A 23,370-nucleotide genomic window follows, 5' to 3' on the forward strand; every position below is an offset into this window, starting at 1 on the left:
TACAGTGATATTATTATTTATCATGTATTGTCATGAAAGTATGACTATAGAAATTTTGATCAACATTGATGATTTCCAGAAGAAGGTTTATATATGTCCTCCAGAAAAAGGTTTATATATGTCCAATATGAAAGGATACATTTTGTAATATTATGTACAAGAAAATATATTATTTCAGGTATTATTTTCAAAAATTTGGTGATATAAATACTCACCTAGTGCATACAAGTGAAGATTTGAAGATGCAAGTCAAATCGTGGAGAATCAACTTTCAAAGAGCTTCATGTTGCTACATTTAAAAAGTTATCAACAATATTATATTCATTGAACTTGGAGATCTCAAGTGATGTATTAATCAGGGGGAGAAAATACGCGTTGCACTCTTTTTCCCTTAACCATGGTTTTGTCCCATTGGGTTTTCCTGGTAAGGTTTTTAATGAGGCAACATCCCAAGCGTATTATGATGAGTGTTGTACTCTTTTTTCTTTCACTAAGTTTTTATCCCACAGGGTTTTCTTAGAAAGGTTTTTAATGAGGCATCATCTCTTGTACATTATAGTTTCATTGTATTGTTTTAGATAATGGACATCCAATGGGGAGTGTTATAAATATATTGTATTGTAGATGCCCATTATACCCTCGGCATCCTTATCCTATATAATGTACGTATATGTACATATTATGTTGATTTGATATAAGATCATAACCGCCATACAGTTTCTCTCTTCCTCTCTCTCCCTTCCCTCTATTTTCCTAACATATTACTCATCTTAAATTCTTTTTACTCTTAAAAGTTAGTTATCGTTTTCGTCCCCCTAATTAAGTCATCGGCATTATAATAATTTGGAACCAAATGGACCCGACTGGATTCCAACCCGCTACCGAATAACTCGATCCGATAATAATCCGAACCGATATGAAACTGAATCTGATGAAACCCGGCTAAATCCGTTTCAATCCGACCCGTGTTAGTCCGTTACCCGATTAGTTGAATCCGACCCGATATGAATCCGAACCCATTATTGTCCGGCTAAACCCATTAAAAATCCGTCATATTCCAATCCGATCCAATTGGACTACAATCTGACCCGCTACAACCCGATCCGATATGATCTCGTGCATAAAACATCCGACTCGATCCGATCCGTTAAGTTTTCAATCCGATCTGATCCGATCCATTAGCCAACTTTATCCGTTCCAATCCGATCCGTTTCAACCCGAATTCGATTAGTCCGATCCAAACCCGATCCGTTGATCCGATTTAACACCCGTACGTGTTCTTGCTAGTCGGGCAAGGAAAGGTCTGACTGTTTTATTCTTATGATTTGTGCTATAATTTTTTTTTTTGTTTTTTTCGTAATTTCTCCTTTCTTTCTCCCCGTCCCGAGTTCCCGGCAACTCATCGCCAACGCCAGACTCAGAATTTGGCAAAGATAACAAACAAATTCATCAACAATCAGCAAACAAAACCCCCGAAATTCTGTACCTTAAGCTTTGCAAAACCATGGTAGATCGTGACAGAAACTGGGATTTCTACCTTCGAACACTCTCAGCAAGCGCCAGAGACTCCACTTCACCTGCTTCTGACCCTTCTCTTCTCGAATCCGTCAGTTTCCTCTCTCCTATAGGGTTAGGGTTTTCCCCCAATCCCCTCATTTCGCTAATTGTTCAATTAATTGATCAATCTCAAATTCTCAATGTAAAAATGTTGATGAATTGTTCTTGGAAATTTGGGAACAGGTGAAGAAGCTTTGTGACCTTTGTAAAGCAGAGAAATCTGATGATTTAGTTGCTCGAATTTATCCCTCAATTAACAAGCTCTTTCAACGCTCTGTTGCTTCTCTCACTCAGTCTCGCACTTCTCATGGACTTCTTCTGCTGGTATGTGTTTTTAATTAAATTCAATTGATTTTCCCCCCACTAATTTGGGGATTTCACTTGTTTTTGTTGTTAATTTGAACATTGATAATTAATTCTTTCTGGCGGTTTTTATTGTTGAAAATTGGATTTTGTGTAGTTGTATTTGGTATTCTACCAACATTTTCTTGAATTTAGAAGAAGGCAAGGACCATAAGGTGTATAGTCATGTCTGTAATTGTATGCTTTTCGGAGACGAATGGGTCCAAGGGTTTTATGTGGAGAGATGTTCATAATTGAGTGTTTTCCGGAGGCGAATGAGCCAATGAGGCTGTCTAAGAGCTTGAATGAATGAATGCTGTGAGCCTAATGCATCTTTTGCTTATGATTGTTGAAAATTAGATGTGTTTTTCAAAAGATATAAGCAACAATTAGTCCCAAAAAATGTCCAGTTGTGTGCTCATTTACAAATTTATATTGGGTATGTTTAATCCATCTCCTTTTCGTTTTGACTGATTCAGTGCAGTTGTTGCTTTCTTTAGTCAATCCAAATTCAGGAAGAAGTATTAACACTAATGATTACTTCGGAATTCAGATGTGGATAAAAGTGTTTAAACCTGATATTATGTATAAAGGGAGTTTTGGAGAATTCTAAAAGGTTCTGGTTGGAAAATAATTTTCAAATTAGGTTTCAAGTTAAACCATGGTGGATCCACTGCTTGTTGATTTTTTAAGTACATACATTGGCAAGCAAAGAGTTATTGCTGAAATCCTGAGTTTTTTTTTTTGGAAAACAAGGTGGAAAAGTTTAAATTTTAAGAATACCATATAATGGCAGTCATAATAATCATGACATACAAAAGTTAAATGTAAAATACAATACGCAAAATGATACTTCATACTACATACGAAAGATAGATAACTCCGGAAATCTGGCTGCAAAACAGTGTTTCAATCATTTATCTAAAGGTTGAATATGATAAACCTTGAACAGTTGAACGGCTTTCATCAATAGTTGAATCCTTACCAGTTACCGCTTGTGTTTTTTTTATGGGAGGATATACTTGTCAGAATTGACAGTGAAGGCGTTTTTGATTCGTTGTGATTTTCCTTCTCTACAGGCAATTCTCCAATTTTTCTTAGACTTTGGAGAGTTTGTTCTTCATGATGCTGATCCCAGTCTGAGGACATTTTTTCGTTCTTGCTTGAGCCGGTGATACTATTCTTTCCTTCATTTTCAATAACCATATTATACACTGTTTCAAAAGTGTTTAACTGTTAATGTCTGATGATCCTTGTCCATAAATGTGTATAGTTGTATTCACAGTAATAAAAAGGTTAACTTCTTGGTAATTTTATAAGTTTTAATTCAGTCTTTTAAAAAGAGTAGACCTTGGTTACCCATGTTTGTCCAGTACACAAGCGAATTTGGTTTTGATGTTATTAGTTATGAAGGGTGATTTCCTGTATGGTGCTGGATTATCTAATGATAGCACCAACTCCAATATTCCTTTCACCTGTCAATGGAAAAGTTTGAGTTGCATTTGAAATTTAAGTAAGATATTCAATTCCTGTTCACGCTTTTAGAATTTGTGCCCGTACACAATGGGTTCTGAAAATATGTGCTAAGAAAATACATGGTTAAAAATCTGAGTTTTGGACAGGATTCACGTGGCTTGTATTGGAAAAGGTCAAAAGGTATAATCAACCAAAAAACACTCACTTTTATAGTTTTATATATTTGTTGCCTAAAATTGGAGAACAATTACAGCAGTTATCTTTTGGAGTTGCTTTTGAGACAAGATCCTTAAAAAACTTAGATGCAAGACGGTGAGAGATCTGGAGTTCAATGTCTTGGAGACTTGGATTAACAGATTGTCTGAAACTGGATATTGATTGCACACAGATCTATGAAATAGCTGAAATACAGTTTCCAGGATTCTTTGAGGGTGAATAAGGTTACCAAGAAAGTTCAAAAGGTGGCTGTATGCATAATCGAAGACTCATTTTAGTGATGCATAAGTGGTCCTTGTAGAAATTTACTCATTACCCTCTTGATCCTTGGCAAAAAGGCTCTGTGATTGGGTTAAAGCTGGTCGGTTATAAAGGATTAATGCCTGAATAGTATGTACTTTGTTTTTATCAAGTATCTTGATATAAAATTGGAACCACGAGAATACGAGAGGCGGCTCTGGTGTGGAGTTCTAAGCCAACTTTTATGGATTAGAAACCTAGAATGCTAGGAAATTGAAGAGCAATTGTACAGAAATCTAGTAACGAGCTGTTAGTTATTAGGCTCAGCAAAATGCAATTTAGTAATCAATGTATGTGCAGTTGCTGGATGCAGCTCCTTCTAACTTTCTAAGCACATTGTAGGAATTCTTCATCAGGGTAACTTATTCTCTTATGATGTTGACCATGTAGTTTGATGCAAAGCTGTTGATGAAGTGTTTGGTACTCCAATATTGCTTAATGGTGCTTCTGTTTTTGTTTGTGCTTTTCAAGAAATATGAACAACTATCGCATATCTGCCACCATCCCACAGAAAAAAACCCTTTAAATCTGTTAAAATGTAAGATTTCAACCTAACTGAGGTCAAAGGTCTAGATATTAATAACCTTAGTTTGGTAAGAAGTTGAGACTGATAAAGCAGTTGTTCCTTGGAGACATGCAGAGGAATATATTTTGGGCAAGGGAAATAGTGAAAGTAATCAAAGTATGCCGAACTCATTGTAGACATGTAGTTGACAATGAGATATTGGGGGTTGCCGAGTTGGGGTGTTGAAAGGATAAGTAATGACAATGATAGGGGGTAAAGAATTGAGAAATAAGTGTACAGAGCTCTCTCTCTCTCTCTCTCTCTAAATTTGTACATAAAGTTTACATGAAAAAAATAATGTTGTTAATCATTTAGATCCATAAAACATCTAGAGCTCTTCAAATCAAAAGATACTCTCATGTGACTAGTTAAATAAGCCTGAGATGGAAGGATTTCTTTACAAGAGCCAAGTTAGTGACCATCAACGGTCATCATCAAAACGAGAAGAGTAAATTGGCAGCAATTTAGGTTTGGAGGGTATTAGATTCTCTACTCTTCGTTTCGAATTTTCTCAAGTACTGCAATTCTTTATTTTATTTTTTTTCTTTTTCCTTTTTTTGCTCCGAATTTATCTAAAATTAACTACCAATATCATAATTTTAATTGCAGTGATTTCGCTGACCCTGCCATTGCAGAGGCGACAATCGAATTTCTTGTTGTGAATAAGAAGAAGCTTCATACTTCATTTCCGACTGTGCTACCTCAGGTATGTTCTGGAGTTGCAATGTTTTTCTGTATTGGAAAAGTGGATACTCATATAGTTTATCCTGCTGGTGTTTGATAAAGTACAGTTGCTTCTTTGAAAACTGAAGTTCCTTTCCCCACAGCCCCATTATGAAAATTATAAGGAAGTTGGAGTATCTCTCTGGTAGGCGTAGTAGACTAGCAGCAATTTTCAGTAAAAGAAGAAACTAAAATATTCGTGATCTGTATTTGAATTCTTTTGCTGTCCCAAGTCTTTGACGAGTCATATTTCTCTAACATTCCTTAATCACCTTATGCAACTTATCCAATTAAATTGATTTGATCATATATCAGTACTTTCCTACTGATTGGCGGATTGACCACTTTTTAAGCTTAGGTTCTAAATTGATTTGTAATACGTTCATCGTGTCTTATTGATTAGGCTTTAGTGTTGACATTTCCGCTTTTATGCTGTTAGTGTAACAATATGGAAAGCCAAATCTAACTCTTATTTGTTTTATACACTTACAGTTTTTCCCCTTGCTATTGAAACTTATTGCATGGAATGGGGAGAAGTAAGTATTTATGTTTTTTATTTTTTTATTTCATTATTATGCTATTAGATGAATGGAAAACTTCACTATGTTGGCGGTGTTCATTTGTATAAACTGCTGATAATAGGTAGTTGCGGGCTTGAGTATATCAACTACTAAGCTCTAGATCTTGGTGCTACCTATATCCTTTAAACAAGGCAATGTAAGTTCTTATCCAAATTAGTTAATAGCAAGAAAAAAGAGCTAGAGAAATTAGAACAATTGGAAACCCTTTAGTATGTGTGATTGGCAATCAGTTTTGCATGGACCATGTCCACAATAAACTTATTGTGTAGTATGTGTACCTATGCATAAGCAAGACTTATTGGTAATAGAGCTTGTGTGGTTATTTATTCCACTGTCAGAGGTCTCAGTTTCATATTCTGCATCTTTATGAAATCTTTGACTGCAAAATGCTATATTTGGAAAGTTGACTGCATAAGTGGATCAGCATTTGGATGTCCTTGTTGAAGCAACCTTTTTTAGTGTCTTTATCTGGTATTTAATACATAGACTATCATAATTATGAATAAATCTTCGAAACTGTCAAATATGCATTAATGGTAACAAGAGTCACTCTCTATCACACATATTGGTAAATGTAGAACCTGTGATCAGTGGCGTATCTAGGAATTTAGAATAGGGTAGACACACTTACTAAAACAATATGAATGTTTCGTACGTAGAGAAAGCAAAATGGTTATTCTAATAAAGAATCCAAGGTTTGTAAGGAAAAAATTGTAAAATTAAAGCTAAAATTGAAAATTAATGTTAGGCATGAGGATAGAACCTGTGAGTTGTGACCCTCCATATCTAAACAAAAACTTTAAACGCAACATCAAATACCACCAAGCTACAACTTTATTTTTGATATTAACTCATAATAATGATAATTTAAAGAGAGTAAACACTTGTCTACCCCTTGTCCTTAATAGACCCGTCCCTCTGCCCCATGTCCTTGATAGATCCGTTCCTCTACCCCTTGTCCTTAATAGATCCACCACTGCCTGTGATTAACTTTTGTTATATACAATGAAGTTAACAACTGGAAGTCTTATTCTGCCGTGATCTAAGTGAAATGTCAGCTGAGGATTGTTTATCGATTCACTTGTGCAGGCTAGAGAAATCATTTCTGAAGATATTTCCTGCACTAGTAGCTCCTGGCTCAATTTTGGCTATATTTCCAACTATTGTTGACTTGCCTGGTGAGTTTGCATATGGTGTCAAATGCGAGTGGTTTATTTTTCTATATTGTCTAAACTGAGTCACATAAGATGACATTGAAAAGTCAAACCAACTTCCGTTACACATTCATGCTTCAACTTCCTAAGTGGGGGAAAAATAACCCTGGAACTGCCTCCCTATCTCTTCCGCTAGCAGCGATCTTTACCTATGAATCTATGATGATTGTCTAACTTTTGCAATCTTCATAGTCTAATAAAATCCTAGAGACTCTTGATGGGCAGTTGTCATCTGAAGCTCAGTGTCCATTTTTTCTTTTGGTGAAAATGAGTTACTACTTAATTACTTAAATTGTACGCATACATATGAAGTTTGTTCAACTAGCTCCACTCCTTGGGATGTCAAAATATAGGCACATATCGTCCAATTACTACGAAGCAAACATGCTTCCAAAAAATGAGTATCATTGTTTGTTGAGATTTCACTAAGTAAACATGGGGGGGGGTTAGTTCAATGCCTTGATCCAACAGACTCAGCCGGTCCTTGACTTTCTTTGCCACGTAGTCCACTTCCATAAGCTGCTCCCTTCTTCTGAATCTCACCCAAACGCTCCCGTGGGTTCTTTGCAACTCCCTACATTTACCATACAGGTTAGAAAGCCAAGAGATAAGTGATTGCTCATTGTTAATATGGTCTACTGCTGCTTTGCAATCTGAAAGAATGGAAACATTCTGCCAGCTCTTGTTCATGATCCATGAACGCCATGGTCTGAGTTTTTGCTGCGATGGCTGAAGTTGTGATGAAGGTTCCAGCTATGCCAGCCATGAAAATGTGTTCTTCATTCCTGCAAATAATTGCATAGGAGGCAAGGAGTGTAGAGGAACAGAAAGATGCATCGCATTTCACAATAAACTTGGAAAGGGTGGGGGGATCCAAATGCATTGGCTTAATCTGTTGTATTCCTTTACTTTATGTGTTTCCATGCTCTTTAGCTAACCATATTGTTTGATGACACCAAGGTCCAATATTTTTGTTTTCTTTTTGAAAAATCCACAAGTTTCTTCTATTCCATATTCTCCATAGACAAAACACAAACACAGTTTGGGAGGGGGTGTCTAAAGCCATTATGTTGTCATTATGGCTTAAACTCAATATTATTCCAAAACTCAATAGCTCTAGGGCAATGCAGAAAGATATGTTCCATGTCTTCTTGGATTGTTGGACAGAATTGGCAATTTCCATTAGGGAGAATTTGTAGTCTTTCCCAAATAATGAGCCAGAGGAAGAACTTAAGTTTTGGGGGACATCTAGCTTTCCAAATGCAACTCCACTTTCCATTAGGGGAACTGTTTGGGAACTCAGTGTTCCAAATGATGTTGTATGCATTTTTTGAGTCAAAGTGGAGCCCTTTAGAGAGTGAACAAAAGGGGGTATCCTCACCAAATTGGGGAATGGGAATGGCCTGGATCCACAGAAGCCAGTCTGTAGGAAGGATGAAGGATAGACAGTTTGATTCCAATGGCCATCATTTCTAATACAACTTAGGGTTTGCTTCTCCTCATCTCTAGTTAATGGGCCATGGATTAGGGATCTAAGAGAGCCTTTCCCTGTCCAGTTATCCAACCTGTTATCCAACCAGAGATTAATATGGTTACCATCCCCTATACACCAAGCAGTAAGTCTCTGGTACAAGTCCCACCCCTTCCCTAGATTTTGCCAAATATGGGATCCTTTTGAGAAAGGAGCAGGATATGGTCTATTGCAAACATATTTTTCCTTAATCAGGCTAATGGCTAGATTACTTCCTGTATTAAACTTCCAGCACAGTTTAGTCATGAGGACTTTGTTCATCATTACAGCAGACCTAACACTAAGCCCCACTAGTTCTGTATCTCCACAAGATTTTAGCCAAGCAACAAGGTGAGTTTTCTTTCTCTGAGGTTCAGAATCCCATAAGTAGTTGGCACAAATTTAGTCAATGGTCTGGAGGGTATTTTTTGGTAAATACAACACTTGCATTGAGTAGTTGGCTATAGCAGTCAAGGAGGACTTTATGAGCACTAATCTACCAGCCTTACTTAAGCACTTAGCCTTCCAGGATGCTAATTTACCTTTGATTTTCCTGCAAATGTCTGTAGTTTGGTTCTTGGTTGGCCTCTTATCTGTCAAAGGGAAACCTAGATATACTCCTAAAGCAGGGCTTGGTTGGACTTCAAGGGATTCACAAAACAGGTCCTTCTGGTCTTGAGGGGTATGTTTAGAGAAGTATATCTTGCTCTTAGAGTTATTCATCTTTTGACCTGAGCACTCCCAAAAATTCCCAAGACCCTCCTTCATACCATTCAGAAGGAGGTCATCTGCAAACATTAAGTGAGTGATGGGAATACCATTTCTTTTCAAATAAAAGGGTTTCCAGTTGTCCTTATTTGCAGATTCACTAATCAGATCAGCTAGGTATTCCATAAATATGATGAAGATGTAAGGGGAAATTGGATCTCCTTGTCTGATTCCTCTAGAGGCTTTGAAGGAAGGGGATGGCTTTCCATTAACAATTACAGAGGTGGCAGGGGAAGCAACACAATTGAGGATAAGGTCAGTGGAATTCCTATCAAACCCTTTTCTTGCTAAACAGAACCTAATGAAATTCTATTCCAGTCTATCATAGGCTTTTTCAAGGTCTATCTTAAGAGCAAACCACCCAAATTTCCCTTTCTTGGTCTTCATAGAGTGTAAGATTTCAGAGGCTGCAATGTAATTAACTTCACAGCCTCTTCCAGGAAGGAAACTATTCTGATTTGGAGAAATGAGGTCCTTTAGGTGGGGTCTAATCCTATTGACAAGGATTTTGGACACAATCTTGTAGCTAACATTGCAAAGGCTTATCGGTCTAAACTGTTTGATGGTTTCTGGATGGTCAGTCTTTGGGATAATGCATATTGTTGTATCATTTATAGAACTTGGAAAGGATTTGGTTTGAAGGACATTGTCCACAAATTTATAGAGATCTTTCCAGAGAGCCCCCCAGTGTTGTTGGTAAAAATGGGCATGCAGGCCATCTATTCCTATTCCTGGAGCCTTAAAGGGTCCTAAGTTCCTAACTCAAAGACAGCTCTCCCTATTTCATCAATGGTTGTAGCATGATCAATACTAATCTCTGTGGAGTAGTGGTGAGTCTCACAGGGGGGAATGGTCTGCTCAGAGGTGAAGAGTTTAGAAAAATAGCTAACAACTAGTATAATACCCGTGCGATGCACGATTTACAATCTGTTACGCAAAATATTAAATTTGCATGAAATCTAAACTATATTTATTGACAGTTATCCAAAATAGAGCTTGTAGATATTTTCTAATTAAAATTAGTTATGTATAGATTTGTTATTGCCATATTTCATATCTTATTTATTAAAAAAATAATAAATAAATAAATAAGGGTATGTAGATAAAATTACTTTCATTCTCACTCATCACTTGTGTGAACATAAAGTTATTCTCATATACCTTTTATTTCTATAGTTTATTCTCATATACCCTTTATTACTATAGTTATTCTCATCTACTCACCAAATACTCGCCCTACCATTTACATCATTCCCTCCACACTCGTACCCACCTAAAATCTCATTCTTATCCATGCCACCCACAATATGTATGCTACCCATCTATAAAATAAAATTCATTCTCGCTCCATCACCCACCTGTTTATCCAAACCCATCATATACACTATTTTTTGGTAGTTTTCAATTTTAAAACTCTATTTTAGAGTATTGGCCAATTTGGTTGTCTTATTAGTGTAGTTGAATAAATAAATAAAATGTTATAATATGTAGGTTAGTTGTTAAAAATACTATTCAAGATCAATTAGATGAAGGATATGCGAGTAATTGGGAGGGTGCAATTTAAAATTCATCATTGCATTGTCACCTGAGGCATATACTTTTTCTATCCGCATCACCCACCAAATTAAACTTTCGCCCAACCCTTCCCACTTGGGGCGTTGCATAAGGGTCTCCCATAACCCGCCCCACTAACAATGTAGCATACCTATATTTGGTCAATATTACATGACGTTACTTTTTCGGTTAACTGTCTAATAAACTCACTCCAACCCTTTTGATTGTCCCATGGCCAAAATTTACTTCATTAAGAATTGAGTGTAACAAATGCACATGAGTTGATAAAGTGGTCAACGACAGAAGAGATAGAGAGAGAGCAAGTGGGATAACTGTTAGTTTAATGTATGGAGTAATCTCAAACGGATATACCAAAGATGAATATGATGCAAATAAAGGGATGGAAAGACTACTGAATAAAAGAATTGTGAAAGAGTTGGGAAGTGATCTTTTTAAGATAACTTTTTCCGTTTCTATGTAGTTGGAACGTATACTTTTTCACCCTTAAATAAAGAATGAATCAAACTTCTTTAATATAAGGGTAAAATCGAAAAGAGGTTCCATTATTTTATTTGGTGTTTGAGAGATTATAATTAATAAATAGATTAAAGTGAGGGTGAAATGTCAAATCATACAAAATAGTTTTCCATTTATAGTGTGTTGTAATTTTTCCGTTTTAGGGAAGTGTTGCAAATAAAAAATAAATAGATAAAATGCTTTTTTAAAATAATGTTTGATATTATTTTCTTATAAGTACTACGTAGTCGGAGTACGCATAATATTGTGATAGTCATATTATAAGTACTACGAAGTCGGAGTACGTATAATCTAATAATAGTCATATTATAATTTCACCAATATACTACGAAATGTATATAGAATGCACTATCTCTATATTATTTTATATATTATCTTTGTGGTTTATAGACAATAGAAGTCAATAAAATCTTTAAATTAAATAGTTTCTTTATTAGTAAATAGATATTATTTTACCGTATATTCAATAATATAGATTGTGCAATCTATATATACTAATACAAATGGTATACATTTAGGCAATAAAAATGAAAAGTAAAATTAAAAATAACATGTGTTAGCACCACATGAGGTACCCTCTCTTTTAGTGTAGCATATAGATAGATATGTAGTACATTATAATGTCTTGTATTACGTACCATATTTCCAAAGTTAATGATAAATTAGATTAAAATAAATAAATTAGACATGAAACATGTCATCTTTACAGGTAGTATCCTGAAAACTTATGAGTATATTTTATGCTATATTTTGCAGAATATACAATTTAATTAGTGCACCATATTTACATAACGTTTACATAAACACGGGAATAAAATATTTACTTGTGCATGTTTTTTTACCTTTTCTATTTTTATTTAGTATATTTAGAATGTTCATTATTAAAAGAATCTTTAAGATTAATATTGGCAAACAATAATATATTCTCTAGCACATATCTTTCCTTAAATAAGACAACTTAAATTTAGATTAATAATTTTAGTTACTTTATTATTTTATGAGAGAGGCGAATCATGTAGTGACATTTGTCATCACCACATTGATTTCCTCTCTTTTAGTATAATATATAGATGTGAGGCACTAAGTTTTCCCCACTCACCTCCATACCCACTTCTGAGTTCAAACTAGTGATTTTGTTCCTTCTTCTTCTTCTTATGATTACAGATTTATGAAAGAAGCTAGTGTTTTTGTCCCCACTATTAATCCAATTGGTCCTAGCTCTAGCCCTCCAGAAGGCTTCTTCTTGCTCATAAATAAGGTTCAGCTCCTTGGAGAGATCCTCATTTAGGTCCAAGAGGTGCGTACTAGTTGGCCTGTGCTCTAAGGCTCTTTGGATCCCATTCAACCTAGTGTCCATTTGGGTTTTGCAATTAGAAGTCTTCTAAGTACATTTCATCGCAAACTTTAACCAGTGTAGCAAGAAAAAAAGCATCTGACAGTCGTTAAAAATGTTTGTTAAGTTGGATTGAGTGTATGTGTGTGTGTGCATGTGTGTGGAGGGGGGGGGGGGGGGGGGGGGGGGGGAGGAGAGAGTGTTGAAAGTCCCTGTATGAGAGAACAATTTCCTGACATTTTTATTAAAGAATCTTAGTCAAAAGAGTTTCCATCTTATTGTTAAAGAGAGTTATGATATGTTATATTATTCTGAAAGTTATCTTTTGTCTGTGCTAGTCCTGGTTGTTGCTCTTGAGAAGGTGGAAAAAAACTCAGGAACACTGGTTGGTAACAGCATTGCTTCAATCAAGAATAGTACAGCTCCTGAGGTGAATTGGATGTAATTAGATCTTTTCAGTGTCTATATAATCTATTGTTTGGAAAATTTTGAGGAACAATAGATGTTGCTGTATGCAGATGCTACTTGCCCTAATGGATGAGGCATATACTGGCTCAACCATAGCAGCTGGAGAAGGTGACTCTGAATCTGAAGATAGCAGTACTATAGATGTTGCTGATCCTGCTTTCCTTGATCTTCTTAAAGATGAGAATGACTTTATCACCGTATGACTCTCTATTTATATTTTGTTTCTCATGTTTCTGACAAATAATACAGTAATAGTATCATAGGGAACTTGGTGTCGGGGTTTATGTTATCTGCTGCTCTTTAATGAAAAGATTATATGGCAAGGTTTGAACGCGAAAGTTGAGAGTGGGTATTATCTTTTAAGACGAGGATAAAGGACAGAAGGGGCAGGGTGTTTTGGGTGCAAGGGGAGGTCTGATGAGAATCAAGGCAGTCAAGATTGATAGGAGAGACGAGAGGGCGGAGAAAGCTAGGTTAGAAAGAGTGACGGGAGAAATTCGGTGGAATAGGTTATTGGGTTGCCAACAAAAGGTAGAAGAAAAGACAACAGAGAAAAAAAAAAGGAAACAAATGGTAACAAGATGTTCAAGGGTATAATTGTCCCCACACTATTGATAAGAATAAGACAAAAAAAATTAAGGCACAAAATGAGGGCAAAATAGTAAGTACACTATTGGGTGAATAGTAATAGAAGTTCAAGGCTTTATAAGTGTTAGGATAAAGGAACGAGTATATGGAACTGACTCAAAGAATGTGGAGACCAAAATATTTAGCTTGTGAATTCTTTTCCATTATGTCAGTCTCTTTCAAATGAATGAAACTCTTTGCTTTTATAGCCTTCCTAAATGCCTTGGTCACTAATCCATGATCTTAGCCACTTAGGCATGACTTCCATGTTCCTAAAATCAACCGAAATGTCAGTTAAATGTAATGTGATTTATTCCATGACTGCATAGGATTTCCATGTTAATAGGAACCTAACTAATTGATTACTTAGTTACGTACATTAAGCCATTACTACCTAGGATTCCCAAATTAATAAGACTCTAATTATCTAATTAAGTTACTTCCTCCGTCCCGGAATACTCGCCCCGCTTTCCTTATAAAGCCGTCCCAGAATACTTGTCCCGTTTCTATAAGTGACATATTATTTCTAATTTTATATTGTTTCTCTCACTTACCTAAGGTCCCATTTGCATTCCTAATATCTAAGAAAACATTAAAAAAAATCGAAGGTCCCACACATTTCCCACTAAAATATATTTCATTATCAACCATCACCTAATTAAATAATAAGTCAATTAAATTGCCTTAAACTCTGTGCCGGTCAAACCTGGCCGAGTATTCCGGGAGGGAGGGAGTAATTAATTTACTCCAAAGTATAAAGTTGATTTATCTTACTAAGAACTCTATACTAAGTCAATTACCTATTTAGAGGAGACTAATAAGATTTTAATTAAATAAGAACTCTTAAATAAATTAACCTAAGTGCACGTTTATATCCTAAGCTAACTAACAACTAGATGAATGAATACTTACGTTTTGACTCATAGATTTAGGATGCAGACCAAGTGGAAGACTCATAGATTTAGGATGCAGACCAAGTGGAAGCTATGAAGCGCGTACGACACTTTAGTGAGGTATCCGTACCGGATACCTCTCGGGTACGGGTATTGTACGGGTACCTCATGGATACGTACCGGATTCGCATAAAAAAAATGGGTACGGTCAACTCAAATGGGTACGGTCAATATCTTGAATGGGTACGTTTCGGATACTTTTGGGCCTAAAATATAAGTACCCATATACAAAAGTGGCAAAAAATTAGGTTAAGCTTTAACCTAATACTTAAAAAAATTCAAAATTCTCCATTTAAGATGAAAATATACATAGTAGGTGATAAAATTAGCCTTACCCGAAACCAAAGAAATTGGATCTTGAAGAATTTAAAACCCTAGATCTAACAATTGATGGTCGGGAAAGGCGATAGAACTATAGAAGACAAAAATATGTTGGGGCTCTTATTGTAGAAGGAAAAATGAGATGGGTGCATTCTTCAATTCTTGTTTTCATTAATAATAGTCTTCTTGAGGAAATTAACCATAGCTATGGCTGAAGGAGAAGCTTCTCGTCATCTTTTTTTGGTTTCTCAGTGGAGAGGCGTGAGAGACTGAGAGTCGTGAGGTGAGACTGGTAGGGGCGGAGACTTTTTCTTTTTCTATTTTTTAAACTTTTTTTAATTAAAGAAACAAGGGTGTGACGTGATATGTCCCATACTTTTATTTTTTTTATGTTTTTGAGGAAATTTTCTTATTCCTTTGCAGACAGCCAACTCAATGACTCATTATAACTTTTTTTTGCTTAATATCTATTTTTAAAACCTTAATTAATTTGTTGCTTAATTAATTAGTATTTTAAAAACTTTCTAAAGAAATATTCTTTACATTATTCGTATTTTTTTAATTTAACAATTACTTTTTTTTGGATTTTTTTTGCCGTACCCTTGCCATACCCGTTTCTTGAAAATTTGATTTTTTTGTTTCCCGTCCCCGTACCCGTCCCAATATTTGTCCCCGTACCCGTTTCCGTGCTACTTAGAGTGGAAGTTCCACTAGCACTGGTTCCATAATACTTAGTTCTAATCAAACTCGTATTTCCTATTTCCTTACATTGAAGCTTAGAAAGTAAACTCATACGTTCAAACTTCTTTTCTTCTAGTTCCCCTCCTAAATTACTCCTTCTCTTTCGTAATTCTTCCTCATGAATTGCTCTGTAGTTCTCGTCTGGAGTTCAGCAGTTCCAGCTCTGGAACTTATGCTTATTTGCTATAAGCATCTCACAAATCATCTACATCTAGTAAACTCTGTTGTTGATGATATAAGCACAACCTTTCATATAACTTGAAAACCACGTTAGTTGATTACTTTAGTTTGTCATCATCAAAACCATATTGACTCAACATGTTCCTTAAAAGTTAATACGATCATAGTCTCTACCTAAGCAAAATTTGTGGATAATATGCCTTTTAATGGGCCCAATGAACTGGAGTTAAGATTGGACGCTCTTGGCAAGTCAAGCTTCGTTTAACGCTGGACTAGGGTTGAAGCTTCTTGATGTGCTTCCGAACTATCTTTATAACTTTATTGCTTTATTGGCCAACATGGTTTTACCCATGGTCTTCAGTGTGGGTGTTACATATTGGCTAATATAATGGGTACTCATACTTTTGCCAAAAACGTCATCGAAACGTTATAAAGTGAAGTGTTGGCTGTACACAAATTCGTTGACTGTACTCATTTTTCGAAGACGTATCGGGGACCTATCATTGGAGTAACCGAACAGTCCCCGTATCCCTAAACTACCCGGTAATGATTCTCCTTGTTCTAGAGGTATCTGTGCTTCAGTGGTGTGAATTGGGACTACCATAATTAACTGTCAGATTGATGTTGATAGAACTTCTGACTGGAAACTGGAAGCATTACACTTGCTACACTTCACATTTTGTTACTGTTATTTATTGTTGTGAGACTAAAGGTTGACAAGAATTGATGTTATGTTGCAGGAACGTCATTGGACATCACCTGCGATTGCTGCAGCATTACAGGCTGCTACAAGTAGTCCTCAGTCTGATCGGTTAAAAGAATCATTAAAGATCGCACCTCACCTTCTGGATGTATATTTTTCTATAGCATTACGTGATGTCAATGATTGTATGAGACCTCTTCCATTTTCATCTCTCTCAACCTACTACTTTGTAGTGTAAAGACTTGTTGCCTAGATCATCCAGCCATCTGTTTTATACCTACTGTATCAGACTGTGCTGTTCTAACACATTTTTTCTGAAGCATCTTTACCTTTTCTTTTGGCAGCCTTGATCTGTGCACTTATCCCCATGCTTATGTTAAGAAATGCTGCTATATTTCCAGACAGGATCTACTCTTATGAGGTAATGTGCATTTCAATTGTAGGCAAGGCTAGAGCATTTTTTTTAACAAACTCATTGTTCACTTTGCTCATCTACTTCCTCTTGAGACTCACTCCCTCTGTATTTATTTAAGGGATACACTTGCCTTTTCCAGCCGTATTTATTTAAGAGATACACTTGCCATTTTTAGTAACTTATCAACCCCACCATCTAATTAAATAATCTATATACACCCACCCCCAATCCCCATCCCCTAAAATGACATGGTCCTCACTTGTTTTACTTATTAAAATATGTATCCAACCCCACTTGTTTTATTATTTGATTTCATTCAATTCTTCTTCTTAATACCCGTGCCCGGCCAAGTGTATCCCTTAAATAAATACGGAGGGAGTATTAAACATCAACATTCACGAGTGTTACGCAAATTCAAATAGTTTGGCCCTACACAGTCGAACAGGCGTAATGTTTGTAACCTAGCCTTTCCTTGCTGTGAGGAAGACTTGTTTCTCTGCTTGATATGCAAGTATAAGCTTTTTATTTACTGAGATCTTGGAGTAAGCCTGCAAATGATTGAATTGTCCTTTTGTTTGGGTCCTTATGTAGATGTTTTCTGAGAGAAGAAAAATCGATATTCTTGTTACGAACTGTGTCTGTATGATTTTGAAATGGTTTTCTGTTTGTTACTCTAATATCCTTCTGAGGGAAATATCAAGTCTTGACATGTATACATACGTAACATACATTTCATGCAGGTCAGAAAAAGACTTTTGGACTTTATGCTTGCTTCATTTCATCGATCACCAGATTTTATTGCACTTCTGAAGGTACCTTAATGGCTGTATATATGTTTCATAGTTTATGATCGTGCTGCGTTCTTGGATTCTCATGAATGGTTTTGTCAATCAAATTCTTTTGTTCTTTCAAAATTGTGTTCCCTAAGAATAGGCTCTCTAATACTTTGCAGAAGCCCATTGTTGACAGACTTGGAGAAGCTTATGACAGCCAAGAGAAGGTTCAGCAATCACTTTTTAGTTACAGATATCAGTGGATACATTTATTCTGAGATTTGAATATCTGTTATTTGGTAGACAGAGTTGGCTTTACAACTTTGTTGGGCTATTGGAGAGCATGGAGGGGGTGGTGAAACTCACAAAGATGCTGCCCGTGAACTCTTTGAAAGTTTGGAGTTACTTTTATATGAGAACCTCTCATCTAGGTAAGTTTTAAAATACTTTCGCCTTGTTTTTAAAAGAATAAATTTTGGCGTGTTTGCTGACAGTATTTTGCTTTCTTTTGGAAGCCGTCTCGGTCTAAGACAAGACTCTCATCTGTGCATCACTAGCGCAAGCTCCGTGAAGACGGGACAGTCTAGGCTACTATGTTTTGTTGTAACAGCTATTGCAAAGCTTGCTACTTACCACCGTGAATTATTACCTCGGGCGCGTGTATCCTTAGCAAAGGTTTTAAGTTTATATAAAGTTTCTGATTAATCTTGGCTTTGTTACCAGATCTTGTGAAATTTGTTCAGTTTCTTGTTATAAAGATGTCTCACGTGTGGCTTTACTTGAGACCTTTCCATTACACGAAGTATTTGACTTTTTGAGTTTTTGGGATCATGGAGAAATATACTAAACATTTCAAACTGAATAGAACAGGGAGGTATTCTGAAGTCGTGTGCTGAATCCATACAATATTTTATAAAATATCTTCCCTGCTTAATTTGGTCTACTCTAGTTCCATGGCTAACTGAGTGTTAAATGATCAGGTAGCTCGGTCTCGGTTATCTGATGCAAGGGTTTGGACAAGGGCTCGTGATTGTTTGGGTTTACTGAGTGAGCCTGCCATCTGTATGTCTGTGTTGGGGTCTTCACGACATCCCAAGGGAGAGAAGTATCCAGGAACCGTGAACTGGGGTGACGGTGGGACTAAAATGATTGCTCATGTCCCGTTTTACATCTTGGCTGGACAAGCAGGTGAGTTACTTGTTGAATTTGGTAGTCATGTTGGGCATTCTGCTATTTCTGATTACACTTTTTCTTTTGTATCAAATCCATGTTCTTATTGTTTTTACTATTTAAGCTGGAGTGTCTTGACCCCTTCTGTTTATAAATACTCCGTATCTTAATTGTGTGACTAGCATTGTCCTACATTTACCCTCCACTTCCTCATTAATCAACTACGTAAATATTTAGTGCAAGACTGTATTTACTTATAGAGTATTGATACTTTGAGCTATGTGCCTGAATCAAATTTACATATCTTGGCAGGCCCCCCATTTCATGATTTTTCATTCTCAGACATCCTTCCAAACTGATGATTAATGCAAGATCTGCAGGAATAGATTTGGAAATCGTTTGTGTTTATACTTGTTGGAATTTGTGATCACCTGAGTAGAAAACTCCATCTCCTCCGTGATCCAATAAAAGTTGTAATTTCTTGTCATGATGCTTACTCAATGTCAATGTGAAAGAGTAGATCGTGAATAAAGGTAAAGGTTCTGCATTGATTCCTTGCATGTTGAACAATGCCTGTCAATGCTGGTCGTTGTCTCTGCATTAACTTTCTACCAAGATGAGGCATTTGTAGGGCTTAAACCCGTTTCCTATTCCTTTTTTATCGTATATGACTGCCTCTCATCCTCATGATGCCACTCTTCAGAGTTCAGACTGACGGTCGGTCTGACTTGTCTTGAAGCTTTGCTCCAGGCTGAAGCATCGTCAACTGATGCTACTAATTTGGTGGGAGGCAATTTTAATTGCGGAAAGCTTCATTTTAATTTTGAATCTCTTGGTTCAATTCAATTCAAGTCTTTGTTTTGTTTCTAAATGTCCAGAAAATACCTGATTTCAGGACCCGATTGCCAGTCCTGTTTGTATTTCAGGTTTTGTCTGCAGTAAAACACACCCTCCATAGTGAAAGAGATTAATTCCTTGAGTTTCTCATTCATTTTGGCTAAGTAAATATGCAACAATTACAACGTATGTTTAGGCTACAATCTAGGGAATTAATTAGCTATAAACTAGGAACTAATATTCCTAATATTATGCATTCCTGATATAATGCTAAACGGATGCTAAATATGTACTTGCCTATTTTACAAAATATTTTATTCTTTAAAATATTTACATATTCTATTATACCCCCGCAGTCGAAACGGGAGGTTTACGAACGTTTAGACTGTCCCGAAAATCTTCAAATAAGACCTGTGGTAGTCCTTTTGTGAAAATATTGGCAATCTGATATCGGGATGGGACATGACGGACACGACTTTTTCACGGACAAAATGAATATCCATTTTAATATGCTTGGTCCGTTGATGTTGAACTGGATTCCCTGAAAGATAAATGGCAATTATATTATCACAATAAACCATGGTGACTTTAGGGACGGGACAATGTAATTTCAAGAGTAGGTTACGTATCCAGCACGATTCATAGACAACATTAGCCACCCCCTATATTCAGCTTCCGCACTTGAGCGGGAAAGGGTCGGTTCGCGCTTGGAAGACCATGAGATCAAATTATCTCCTAAAAACACGCAATTTCCGGACGTTGAACGTCGTGTATCAGGACATCCTCCCCAATCTGCATCGGTATAGGAAACCAAATCAGTGACCGATGATGGGTAGAGATGCAAACCATGATCCAGAGTGCCTTGAATATAGCGAACAATGCGCTTAAGAGCAAGCATATGAGTATCTCGCGGGGAATGCAAATGGAGGCAAATCTGTTGCACGGCATACGAAATATCTGGCCGGGTGAAAGTGAGATACTGAAGAGCCCCAGCAAGGCTCCGGAATTGAGTAGGATCCTCACAAGGATTACCAGAAGAGGCACTGACCTTTGGTTTAGTGTCAACCGGAGTCATAGATGGCTTACATGATGACATTCCTGCTCGTTCAATGATTTCCTCTGCATACTTTCGTTGTGAGAGAAACATGCCACCCTTGTGACGAGTCACAGCAATACCAAGGAAATAATTTAGGGGACCTAAGTCCTTCATAGCAAATTCGGAGCCAAGAAGAGCCATAATCGAACGGCGGAGAGCATCTGATGAAGCAGTAAGGATAATATCATCCACATATAATAAAATATAAGCCATGTCGTTGCCCTTTTGGTAGATGAATAAGGAGTTGTCAGACCTGCTATTAGAAAAGCCAATGGAAGAGACATAATCAGCAAATCTTTTATACCACGCTCGTGGTGCCTGCTTTAGCCCATATAAGGACTTTTTCAATAAACAAACATAATCAGGATGAGTTGGATCTCGGAAACCCATTGGTTGATGCATGTACACCGTTTCCTTGAGCTCTCCATGGAGAAAAGCATTCTTGACATCTAATTGATGGATGGGCCAATGCTTAGATAAAGAGAGACTTAAGATAGTGCGGATCGTGGCCGGCTTTACCACCGGACTGAAAGTCTCACCACAACCAATGCCAACCTGCTGTGTTTTTCCATCACCTACAAGACGGGCTTTATGCCTCTCAAAATCACCGTTAGATTTTTCTTTATGACTAAAAGTCCACATAGAACGGATGACATTCACATTAGGAGGACGTGGTACTAAATCCCATGTCCTATTCTTAATAAGAGCATCATATTCATCATCCATGGCCAATTTCCAATTCGGGTCACGTAGTGCATCTAACGGTTTTCTAGGAATAGGGGACTTCGAAACCGTGGTATGGAGATTAAATGTGCGTTTGGGCTTAAAAACCCCACCTTGACTACGTGTGACCATACGTGGTTGGGCCGTGGGCTGTTGGGCGGGAGGTGGAATAGGTGAGGAATGCGGGTGTGGGTTACTGGAGACAAGGGGGCTAGGAGGTGGTGGGTGGGCCTGTGTAGTGGTGTGGCCCAATCGAGAAACAAGGACACGCTGTTGAGTTGAAGGTGAAGGAAAGGAGTGGGCCTGATCTTCTGGCGGCCCAGCAGCGTGTGAAGGGGAGTGGTCCGCAAGTGAACCACCGGAATCTGTGGGTGATGGATTTTGCTGGCTGGTTGGGCCAACTTTGAGATGATGGGCTAAATAAGGGGACATCTCATCACTGTGCGTTTGATGATGCTCCTCCTTCTGAAAATTCAGGCCACTCACACCCTCACAGGGGCAGAAACAACCACAAAAATCGTGGTTCCGGTGGTGGAAAGAAAAATGGTGGTGGTCGACATTCTGGTGGTGGCGGCGGAAACCGCCGCGGTGGTGGCCGGAACTCCAGTGACGCCCAACCGCAGGCCCTGGCACAGCAGTGGCATACACCTCCTCCTTGGCCATGGGGGTGGATGCAAAACTGGGCTCCCCCTTGCCCTTTTCCCACAAACCAGTGGGTTCGTCCATATTCAGGCCCAAATAAAAATGTGGCCCAACAAGGTATTTTGGGTCAAAGGCCACAACAGCAGGCTTTTGCAGCAGCAGGACCATCCTAGTGGGCTCCGCCTATGCAGTGGGCTCCAACCGACATTGAGTCCGCTATGCACACCATGACGATGGCCCCACCCGATCCAAATTGGTATATGGATACCGGAGCCACATCCCATATGACGTCCAATAACGGTACACTCTCATCCTATTTTAATTTGAGCAATCATAATAATGGTATTACTGTTGGTAATGGTCATTCAATTCCAATTCGTGGTTGTGGTCATACTAAATTGTCTCCCCCGAACCCCCCTTTATCATTAAATAATGTCCTCCATGCCCCGAAACCTATAAAGAACTTAATATTGGTTCGTAAATTTACAACTGATAACTCTGTAACTGTTGAATTTGATCCTTATGGGTTTTCTGTGAAGTTTCAGACGGGGACGGCTCTCATGAGGTGTAATAGTCGGGGTGAGCTTTATCCATTGACCACCATCAAAAATACCCCACATTTTGCTGCATTATCTTCCACACTTTGGCATGACCGTTTGGGTCATCTGGGAGCCTCTATTTTGGATATTTTAAAACGCAATAAAAGCATTGAATGTAATAGTTCTAGTTCTTCTACTATTTTTCATTCTTGCGTGCTTGGTAAACATGTTAGATTGCCATTTTCTACTTCAAATTCAGGTACTTTATTTTCTTTTGACATTATTCATAGTGATTTGTGGACATCTCCCGTTTTGAGTACTATGGGACATCGTTATTATGTTCTTTTTCTGGATGATTTTACAAATTATTTATGGACCTTTCCATTGGCTAGAAAATCAGATGTTTACTCAAAATTTCTAGCTTTTAAGGCCCACATCCAAACTCACTTTGAGCGTCCTATAAAAAATGTCCAATGTGATAATGGGAGGGAATATGATAATGGTCA

At 37.3% G+C, this 23,370-nt stretch overlaps 1 protein-coding gene across 1 annotated transcript; it reads left to right on the plus strand.

Moving 5' to 3' along the window:
• Positions 1 to 1,303: 1,303 nt before the first annotated feature.
• On the plus strand, positions 1,304 to 19,587 carry LOC110776846 (uncharacterized). The gene is made up of 16 exons (XM_021981404.2): positions 1,304 to 1,606; positions 1,741 to 1,881; positions 2,979 to 3,070; positions 5,066 to 5,162; positions 5,672 to 5,715; positions 6,850 to 6,938; positions 13,015 to 13,106; positions 13,195 to 13,341; positions 16,707 to 16,854; positions 17,014 to 17,090; positions 17,825 to 17,896; positions 18,037 to 18,084; positions 18,161 to 18,288; positions 18,373 to 18,532; positions 18,838 to 19,045; positions 19,340 to 19,587. Exons 1-16 carry the CDS (start codon positions 1,505 to 1,507, stop codon positions 19,384 to 19,386), a joined length of 1,692 nt encoding a protein of 563 aa, XP_021837096.1. The 5' UTR covers positions 1,304 to 1,504; the 3' UTR covers positions 19,387 to 19,587.
• Positions 19,588 to 23,370: the final 3,783 nt, after the last annotated feature.

This window comes from Spinacia oleracea, chromosome 4 (genome assembly GCF_020520425.1).
Source record: "Spinacia oleracea cultivar Varoflay chromosome 4, BTI_SOV_V1, whole genome shotgun sequence".
Classification (NCBI taxonomy): domain Eukaryota; kingdom Viridiplantae; phylum Streptophyta; class Magnoliopsida; order Caryophyllales; family Amaranthaceae; genus Spinacia; species Spinacia oleracea.

Excerpts from the sequence above, each read along its gene's own strand:
- LOC110776846 (XM_021981404.2), top strand. The coding sequence starts at position 1,505 with ATGGTAGATCGTGACAGAAACTGGGATTTCTACCTTCGAACACTCTCA. Across the intron at positions 6,939-13,014 it reads AACTATTGTTGACTTGCCTG|TCCTGGTTGTTGCTCTTGAG; the intron begins GTGAGTTTGCAT and ends TGTCTGTGCTAG. Across the intron at positions 16,855-17,013 it reads ATTACGTGATGTCAATGATT|CCTTGATCTGTGCACTTATC; the intron begins GTATGAGACCTC and ends TTCTTTTGGCAG.